This window comes from Musa acuminata, chromosome BXJ2-1, assembly GCF_036884655.1.
Source record: "Musa acuminata AAA Group cultivar baxijiao chromosome BXJ2-1, Cavendish_Baxijiao_AAA, whole genome shotgun sequence".
Taxonomy (NCBI): Eukaryota; Viridiplantae; Streptophyta; class Magnoliopsida; order Zingiberales; family Musaceae; genus Musa; species Musa acuminata.
The window spans coordinates 2,350,611-2,360,688 of NC_088338.1; the positions used below are offsets into that span (position 1 = coordinate 2,350,611).

At 36.1% G+C, this 10,078-nt stretch overlaps 1 protein-coding gene across 1 annotated transcript; it reads left to right on the forward strand.

Moving 5' to 3' along the window:
* Window positions 1-3,892: 3,892 nt before the first annotated feature.
* Window positions 3,893-9,796, forward strand: LOC135598401 (probable U6 snRNA-associated Sm-like protein LSm4). Its single transcript, XM_065092127.1, has 8 exons — window positions 3,893-4,036; window positions 4,121-4,162; window positions 4,263-4,361; window positions 4,476-4,553; window positions 7,971-8,013; window positions 8,624-8,782; window positions 8,939-8,994; window positions 9,543-9,796. The coding sequence occupies exons 1-7, from the start codon at window positions 4,034-4,036 to the stop codon at window positions 8,959-8,961; spliced, it is 447 nt and encodes a 148-aa protein (XP_064948199.1). The 5' UTR covers window positions 3,893-4,033; the 3' UTR covers window positions 8,962-8,994; window positions 9,543-9,796.
* Window positions 9,797-10,078: the final 282 nt, after the last annotated feature.

A 10,078-nucleotide genomic window follows, 5' to 3' on the forward strand; every position in this document is an offset into this window, starting at 1 on the left:
TCTTGTGTTATAGTTTTATCCACTTAGGTTTCATCTGCTAATTGAGGGATCTACTTGGAGTTCAGTAGATTTAGATCTCTGTAGAGAAAAAGAACTGAGCTTCGCCAAGTATTCCACTGCTTCAGGAATTGTTATTGTGCTTGCTAAACTAGATAAAATGGGCCATGACATTACCTTCAGGCTCCTGTAATAGCTTCAATGTTCAAGACATGGGGAAAGAAGGCCTTAATAGTTAATACCAAAAGAACAATAAGAAAATCAATAATAAAAATATGAACACAGAAAATAACAAAGGCAAGATTATGTGATCCGGCACTCATTGCTTATGTTCACGAATAAGAATCAAATTCTTCGCCAAGAATAAAGTATAAGTTTCTTTTTAGTTAAACCCAGATTTAACATGAAAGCTCTTTGTTTGTTCTCTCACATGTGAGATCCTAAAAATGTTTCTTTTGCTACCAAATGACAGTAACAGGAGTATACATTATGACCCTTCTATGCTGAGTATAATATTTCAGTGAAAGATCTATGTATTAATTGATCTCTGTAGAGCTTGCTTAATTGTGAAATGTCAGACTAAAAGAGAAAAACAACTTGAAGAACTCACTTGGCCTTTGTCATCATTCTCCTTCATATGCACATGGAGGGTGAACTGACCATGTAATGATTACATATTACCCAGCAAATTGATTGCAGTATTTTCTCAAGATAGCAACTATATTTTGTGCATTTAGAGCTAAGGTCTTTGGTGTTATCCACAGTCTCCATACGTGTATGATGTAATTTGCTTTATGAAATATTAACTAAGAGTCTCATTGAGCTTCTCAAGTAGGTAGGCACTTAATTGATTCTTGTTTGAGTTTGGCTTTCAATAACAGGAGCAACATTACAACAAAGACAAACATTGTATACTGAACTACAGCATGAAGGAGCTCACAAACCTAGTTGTATCCATGAAACATAAAGAGCAAAACCTGAACTGGGGAACCCAATGGTTGAAGAAAAATGCTTGCCAGTAGGTTTGACATTAATCATCTAGAACTAGAAATTGTCAGCATTAACCATCATCAGATGCATAGGTCAGGGGAGACGCCTTGGCTTGAGGCATGGTTCAAAAGTTTTGTGTTGTAACAATTGCAGTCTTACTGATCACCACTGAGTACAACGACTGCAGCTTCTCTGTCGATTCAGTGAACTGTGCTCTCGTTCATTAACTGCTATGTTAGCAGATTGACTTGCATCTCATTCTGGTTGTTTTGGTTCTTGAAATATTAGTCTTTTCTCCTCTTTTCTGGATCTTGTTTTGATATCAGTTGTCTGTTTGTTGAGATGAGATAGATTCATGTTTCAGATTGATATGAACTCCTTTCTGGCAAAAGAAAAAGAAAAGCCTTCAACATTTGGAGAATGTGAAGTAATTTCGATTAATGAGGATGGAAAATAAGATATTTTCTTCTTCTTAATTGATTCTTACTGGCTAAGGAATTGCAAGTTTTGGACTCTAATTGTATGAAGGGGAGGTTTAAGATTCCTTCACCAGATGTCATCTGATTCCCAAAGAGTGATAGAAGAAGGAAAACTCTAATTGTATGATGTAGGACACAGGGAAGATTCCTGTGATGTAGGTTTTGTCCATTCTTTTGTCATTAGAATAAATAATATTTTATCATCAACTTTGCATTGTTTCTTTCACCACCACAAAAAGGAAAAATATTTCTTTCAAGGTTTATCATAATTCATAGGTGTTATTTTTTAATTACATTGATCTTTTTTTTATGGTTTTCTTTTTTTTCTTGAGCTTCTTGAGCTTTCACCACAATTAAATCATCCACTTTGATCCACCAACCTTCTGATACTGCACATGACCTTCATTCAATGGAGGGAAAGCAATGAAGTGCAAGAACAGATTAAAATTTTAATTTCTTTATTTGAATCATGAAAAAGACCGAATAACACATAATTTAAGAGCAATCAACATTAAGAAAGCATTCAATCTCATGCAGTTGGAAACTCCTAAACTTACTGATGGAATAAATAACCTCTAGTAGCAATTAGATAAGCTGTAGTTATCATAACAAGCAGCTTCAGTACACTTACCAACTACCTGGTGTCTGCATTAGGAGTTGGTATAGGCAAAGGCAGAGGGCTATGCTATTCTGACACTTGAGAGTAGCAATCAAACACTTTCTCTTTATGTAGGTATAATTAACAAAAATATGATTATGAACATAGCTATTATGTTCTACTCATATCACTGACAAGAATATTTAAGAGTACTTAAAAGTGTAAAAATTGTGCCAAGCCGAGAATATGATACTCTCTTGGTCTCTGTCACTCTTCCTGTTGAACTTGTTCTTACATATAAGAGTTTTAGGCAATAAAGCAACATAGCATGTTGGTCAATTTCCTCTGCAGTGGTAAAAATAATTTTCTTTATCATGCCATAAATTTCAACAGATTAAAGAGGGAAAGGAAACCACTATCAATATTATTTAATTAATATGATGAGGCAATTGTATTAGTCACACACCTTGGTAACATTATAACTTTTATTATTTTAGCAGTTCATAGATGATGATTATTATATCAACTTGACGTAAAATTAATATTTTCTGAATGAAGAACTAGACGAAAATATTTATGTGAAAGTCATGAAAGTATACTACATAAGTTGAAAAAAACACTTAAATGGATTGAAGAAATGATCACATCTATGGTACAGTGAAATTAAAAGTAAGGTGAATCTACTTTGTACCAAAAACAAAAACATGCTCAAGTATAATCATCATTGTTCTTTATATTGATGATTTTGTATTTGACATGAGTATAAAAATTGAGATTACAAATTAATATTTAGAGATATTTTCAAATAATGCAGCCTTGATTTATTCATATAGATGACCTTGAAGAAAAGTTGATGCCCGGAAAATTTACGATGATGATACTAAATAATAACTTACTAAAAAAAAATATTTTCCTAATTTTTTTAGTGATATTCTTTTAGTGATGCTACCCCATTAGGATCTTTTATATTCTTACGATGATATAGATGTATGTTACAAGCTTTTATTTTTAATCTTTTTCAAATCGATTATGGGGCTGCTTTAGGCTATATACATGTGATTTGATCACACATTCTTATCAAGGTCAACATGTTTACGAGTTAAGCTAAATTATAATAATTATTATAATATCATATTATTCTTTTTTTTCATTTAGAGTTTGACACGTGATGATCATATGTTCGAAAATGAGAAAGAGTCAATTGACAAATATGTCATGTTAGTAAAATCAAAATAAATAATATTTTTTGTTCGTTGAAAATAGATCGATTATAAAAGACAAAGACAAATAGCTACCCCGTTACTCACCTTAAAAAATAATAATTTTAGTATCGAAATGATCAAATCAAAACCCTCCTTGACATTGAGGGAAGCATCTCAAGTTCCACGATCAGTAGCCCTTAGTGCTTTGGGCAGCATCAATTCTCCTGATGTAGGTCGGATCAAGACCGAATCAGACTATTCATTTGTCTCTCTTTGGTTTTGGATCGGGCTCAATTGTAATTCATTAGAAATTCTATTCACATAAGTATATATCTTATTCATTTCCTGACTCATTCAATATAAATAAATTATGATAATATAAGCATCCTAATTAATATATATATATTAATTATATTTATAAAATAATAAAAAAATGGGAAAAAATATTGATGATATTATTATTATTATTATTATTATTATTATTATTATTGGGTTGGCGCGAGAATATAAATTATCCACCGACACGAATCAAAATAGACCAAACCGGACCCACGCGGGCCGGTGCGCGACGGTCCGGCTTGAATCGTCGGTATAACTAGGGTTTTGCGCCTAATTATTTCATCGTCTCATTCTGGGTTCCGTCGCGACGGACAACGTCGATCGCATCCAGCTCCGCTCGACGGTCGCCGGAATCGCGGCCGCGTCTCATCCTTTTGGTCGCTTGTTCTTCCGATCTTTTGTTGATCTGATCGTCGTGTCTCGCAAGGATGGTAATTTTTCTCTAGTTTTCTTTTCTCTTTGGTGAATTCTTCTGCGACAGATGTTGATGTTGACTTCTTGCCACTACGCTTCAGCTTCCGCTATCACTTCTCAAGACAGCACAAGGGCATCCTATGGTAAGAGGATCGGATGCCTTTAGCTTCTCTCGTTTTCGTCTTAGGTTTTTTGCTACTTTGTCGGTAGTGCTCGTGTTTGATGTGGCGTTTTGATGGGCAGCTGGTGGAGTTGAAGAACGGGGAGACTTACAATGGTCACTTGGTGAACTGCGATACCTGGATGAATATACACCTCCGTGAGGTTATTTGTACCTCAAAGGTAAAAGCTTTTTTCTTTCTTATTTTCGTCTATTTTGTTCTTTGTTTTCAGTTTTGGAATTTTGATGGTGTGGCTCATATTCATGTTTCTTATAGGATGTCATTCTGGTTGTAGGATGGTGATCGCTTTTGGAGGATGCCTGAGTGTTATATTCGTGGGAATACCATTAAGTATCTTCGAGTTCCAGACGAGGTATGCATCATAATCTTGTGATAAAAATGTGGATCTGTCTTTCTGTCTTTCCATTAGGTTGACTGCTTTGCCTTGTCTTTGTTCTTTGGCTACGAGCTATCAGATGTGGTAGATATAGTCCGGATGGAAGTATTCAGATTGAACGTTTTATGCCTGCTGATTGAAGAAACTTTTCTGCATAGTTTATATTAGACTGAATAACAAAGATCAGCTGGAAACTTGCTATAGTTGGCCATGTAATTGGTGCCAGGTCCTCTTTTTTTTCTTTTTTTTTTTTTTCTTTATGGATCTGGAAATGAACACTTGCTAAATATGTTTTGGTTCACAACAAATATCTTGTGAGCCTGGGTTGAGACCCATGAACTTTATAACTACTTATGTTTCTGATATAGTTGTATAGATTATTTGGCCTCCTATTAAGGTAGAATTTCAATTAGTTATAGTACTGATAGACAATTAGTGCCTTAGATGGCAATTGCAAAGCTAGATGGCAATATAGGTTGAGAGATTCAGTAGTAGGTGGAGGCATAGTTGCAATAACTAGAGTAATCATCAATTCATCAGAGCCTTAGGTCACAAAGAGGGGAGAATATGTGGAAGAGGCAGAGGGGGGATGACAAAGGAGGGCAGCAAAGAGAGGAGAGAAGAGGGAGGGCAGTGGTGGTGATAGTTGTTGGCTTTTGAGAGAGGAAAGATAAGAGAGGAGTTGAATAGGGAGGGAAGAGGGTGGCAGCAACGAGTGTTGGCCTCAGAGAGAGGAGAGAAGAGAAGAAAAGGGAGAGTAAAGGGGAGTGAGGAGACAGTGGTGGGGTTGCTGGTGAATAGGGAGGGAAGAGGGTGGGAGCCTGATGAGGGGCATACATAACTTCTTGAACTTATTCATAATGATATCACATATCAAGGAATGTCGTTTCAAGTATCAGACCCATATCGGTCCTTGGTCGGATCGATCGGCACCTGTGTACTAACCCCTATACACAAATGTAATGGTGACTCGAAGAGGAAGAAGGAGAATAGGAAGGGGTGATGGAGGAAGAGGATGAGGAAGGAGGATGAAGAAGGAGAAGGAAGGTAGGGGTAGAAAGAAGAGGAGGCAGTGGAGGGAGAGGGGTAGGAGGAAGAGGAGGGAAGTATGCTCGTTGGCGGTGCACAGTTTGAGGTGGACAACTGAAGGAGGTGAGCACTAGCCTTAAGGAGTATTAATTATTTTTTTTAATGGGTCGGAGTGAACTGCCCCTGTGAAGAGAAAGAGGAGAGAAGTGTACCTATTGGTGGTGCATGCTGAGCAACATATGACTGAAGGAAGAAAGCCTGAAAAAGGCTCGTGAATCGAGCCCTAAAGAACATTAATTAAATTTTTTTAATAGATCGAAGTGGACTGCTCAAAGCTGGGGTGGTTTGTGTACGAGTTCATAATTGGACCGATATGTATCACCCATTTTGTAGTGGTCCAGGTGAAACAGCGGTTCATGATATGTATGATATTCTCTCTCATGGTTGTAAAATATTCTTTTATAACTTTTATTAAATATTTAAAAATTTTCCAATGTATATTTAATAATATTTAAAGATGAAGCTTAAAATATTTATGGTATAAACTTGAAGCTGAAATTTTTTTTAAAAGGAAAATAAAAATGTTCAAATCAAATAGGGATGATGAGTATACCTCTATGCTTGCTAGGTTTTGTGAAGTTCATGGTTTTATCTGTGAAGTTACTGCCTCTTATGCACCTTAATGGAATGGAGCTCTGGAATGGGTAAAAAGAAGACAATGATATGGTTAATGTTCAATTTGTTAGTTTCAAACCTTTTAGTGTATGGGGGTTTGTGTGACTTTCTGCATGTTAAATCTGAGTTCCTTATGAGTAAAGTGACAAGACCTCTTATGAGCTTTGAAAAAATAGAACAAGAAGTTTAAAGGTACTTTAGAGTTCAGGGATATCTTGCTAGGCTAGCTATATGTACCAAAATGAGGGAATTAGCTACAAAAGTTATAGTTAGTGAATTTATAGGAAATTCCTAAAGTAATTAAGCTTGCAGGTTTCTAGTAGTTGAGATAAAAGTAAATTGTATAGAACCGAATAACATTTTAGGGGTTCAAGATGCATCATTTAAAATATCTTTCCTCTTTTGAGTCGGCCCTAAATCTTCATAAAATGAATGTTCTTCTAGTCAGCCCTTTGAGAATACCCTATTATTCTCAAAGGGGGAAGCAGACTGGCTCAAGAGTCTACCTGCAAAAATTCTATTGCACGCATTGCTATAGCTAAGCAGTTTTTGCTATGGCCAAGGGAAAACCCTACAATAGAAAGCCCATCAGATCGATCCACGTGAGGCATGAAAGAATTTAGTTATTGGATCAAGGCTCTATTTTTATTAATCATGTGTGATCTAATAATAACCTAACTGATTATTCAATTATGGGAATCTTTAGAAAAATAATAAAAAATCAAGGGGAATGAGGTTGGCCACATCGCATGTCATCTTGACAATCTAACCTTGTGATTGGGTACCCAAAGAAATGGTTCATTTGGTAAGAACAAATTGTTGAGCACTTAAATAATTTCTATAATCATTCATATGATGTGTAGTGCTATCCTGCAATTTGAGAGGAAGAGCTTCACTCTGTCCATAGCCTTCAAAGAGGGTTTGAATGTCCTTGAAGAACTCATCTATACGAGTGTCAAAGTGGTGCTGCTTTCTATGGGAATTCACTATTCCTTAGAGCACTTACGATGTTGGGATGCAAACCTGTAAATGTGATTGAAGTTGACACTATGCATATTGTATTTGTTATTTCTATGAATAACACTAAGTACAAGTCACCATGAATATTTCTGATTGATTGTAGCGACATACTTGTGACATTAACATTATGCAATTGTAGTGGGCATCAGTCACTTCCACTATTCACAGTTTTTTAATCTATAACTTTGCTTAATATTCTTATTCTTGTCCCAACAAAATATATAATTTTTTGTTGAGATTAAGTCTCAAAATTGGAAGAATATGTACCTTATCCCTATTCAAAGGTTACATATGATGGAAGAACTGCTGCAAGATTAAGAGAACAAGTGAGAGATGTTGGAACCACCACAGATTGATTTGCACAACATCCATGTGCCTTTAAGTTATTTTTATTTTTGACATGCTTCTAAACCCCTTTGCCTTTAAGTTATTTTTATTTCACAAACATAGGTTTCCTTCTTTCGTGTCTTGTTAAATATATTGTTGAAAGCCACATATTTGTTGATGTTCTTTTCTTTTTTTCTTTTTGGTTTCTTATCTGTGCGAGGTTTCTTTACTACTATATGTAGTAGCTGATGTGTCTGCAATAAGCACTTTGTTAATTTGAATTATTATGAAAATATGTTTCATGACCGACAATTTGATTGATCGTAACTTTTGCTGTTCTAGGTGATTGATAAGGTACAAGAAGAAACCAGCAAGAGTCGCACTGGTAATTTTTGAGATTCTTTATGCTTTAGAATTATTTATAAACCTAAGCTACTGTGAGATTCTTGATGTCCATGTTAATTCATGAGTTCATATGATATAATGTGTAGCACATCTTTTTCATGGATGACTACTGTGTACCAAAAATAAGGACAGTAGATGAAGAAAATGAAATTGTTGCTCTTTGGGCTCCCAATCTCTTTCATATGATATAATGTGTGGCACATCTTTTTCATTTACCACTCTGGTGGGCAGTTGTCACCATGGACCATGGTGTGTCACAAAGTGGGACATAAATGTCATCCTGTTTTAAGTCTTTAGTGTGAATCTGAAGGTGTGTGAAACATAGCATAGTAGATAATTTCATATTGGACAAAGGTCAAAAACAAAATATTAAGCAAGCCCAACCTCATGTGCTGTTTTCAGTCTGGTAGTTAAGGATTGTGTTGGTTCAGATCCTAGGCTAAGTAGCAAACCATATTTTGGCAGTCTAATTTCAACTTGAACTGGATAGCTCGCAGTTCTATTTGAGAGTCCATGCAGTTTCGGAATGCAGTTTTTCTTCGTGTTCAACATCTGGTGCTATTTTCATTTCTTGGATGTTCTTGCTGCAGATAGGAAGCCACCTGGTGTTGGTCGCGGAAGGGGAAGAGGTAGAGACGACACCAGTGGGAGGCCTGCCAAAGGCATTGGACGTGGTCAAGATGATGGAAGCAGCAAGGGCGGTGGTCGTGGAAGGGGTGGAGCTGGTGGTAAAGGTGGTGGTGTCAGAGGTAACCATTCACTGATTTCGTCCATGCATTTAATAGTTATCTGGATGATGAACCCAATCGGCCCTTTTTGTGCCCTTTTAATAGTTATATGGATGACGAACCCAATCTGCTCTTTTCATGCTCATGATCTTTTTATGATGGACTTCAAATTCACAGGTGGAGGGCGTGGGCGTGGCTGATACAAGTCAGCTAAAGAGACTGCTACTGCAAAGGCAAGTGTCACACTTAAAAGGCTCTTATTGTTTTGTTGCACAGTTTACTTGAATCTGAAGACGAATTTAATGTATTCTGGTTGCTGGCTTTGTGAATCTTTTGCTGCATGATTACTTTGAGGTATGTGGTGGAAGGGCTTTAGATAATCGCACATAAAACATTGAATTTTTATTTTTTTTCTGGTGGATGGCTATACTTTATATTGCGAGATAATTTTGGTGTTCTTTTCTGAACAAAAGTTGTGGCTTTGCAGTTATAGAACTTGTGACAATCAATGCATATCTTCCATCTTATTTTACTGAATTCACCATAAAGGCTAACTAGTTCATTCAGTCTACTACCGAGAAGTCTATATAATTACATAATTTGCAAACAGCTCGAATGCATATTTCACAGATCTAATTCACCATATATATCAAAAATGCTATTTTGTGTTTGCATAATTGTTCTTATTGGACATTAAGCAGGAAGATACTAGATGTAGGGTTTCAGTATTGAGCTCTTCTCTGCCTTATTCAACTTTTGCTTTTTCTTCTTTTTGTGTCAGAGAAAGGATACTTTTATTTGTGGACGAGTTTGATGGGTACAAACAGCTCCTTCAGCACCAGAGCCCAAAATGTCATCTAACACAGTAGAACATGTTGAGACTTATCACTCCTGAGATCTTCTTTTCCTAAAACATCATAGATATAGCTCCTCTCTATTTTTGAGGGAATTAATCCTTTGCTTTGAACATATGAATGAGTTGAATGGAGTCCGATGCATCGATGACTCCTGCAAAGTATACGATCTATTTTGTTACGAGAGATGTGATCTGTTGTTGCAAGACGAGAAAAGAACGATCAGGGAAGTTCATTTTGGATAATGTATTCCTAATGGATCATTTTGATTCATCCACCACTCATTGATAATCAAGATGATATCAACAAATTGTTTGGGGGATAGATGTTGCAGCCCAAACCAAATGGTTTGGGCGATATGAACTTGTCGAGGTCAAACCTCATCCTATTAGCTAATGCTTTGGCTGTTATCAGCTGATTAAACCAAAAACTGGATTTCTTGGAGGTGAAAATAAGATGAGTT

Bases quoted from the DNA above. Each gene is read 5' to 3' on its own strand.
- LOC135598401 (XM_065092127.1), top strand. The intron at 4,163-4,262 runs GTAAGAGGATCG...TTTGATGGGCAG, and splicing joins CAGCACAAGGGCATCCTATG to CTGGTGGAGTTGAAGAACGG. The intron at 4,554-7,970 runs GTATGCATCATA...TTGCTGTTCTAG, and splicing joins ATCTTCGAGTTCCAGACGAG to GTGATTGATAAGGTACAAGA.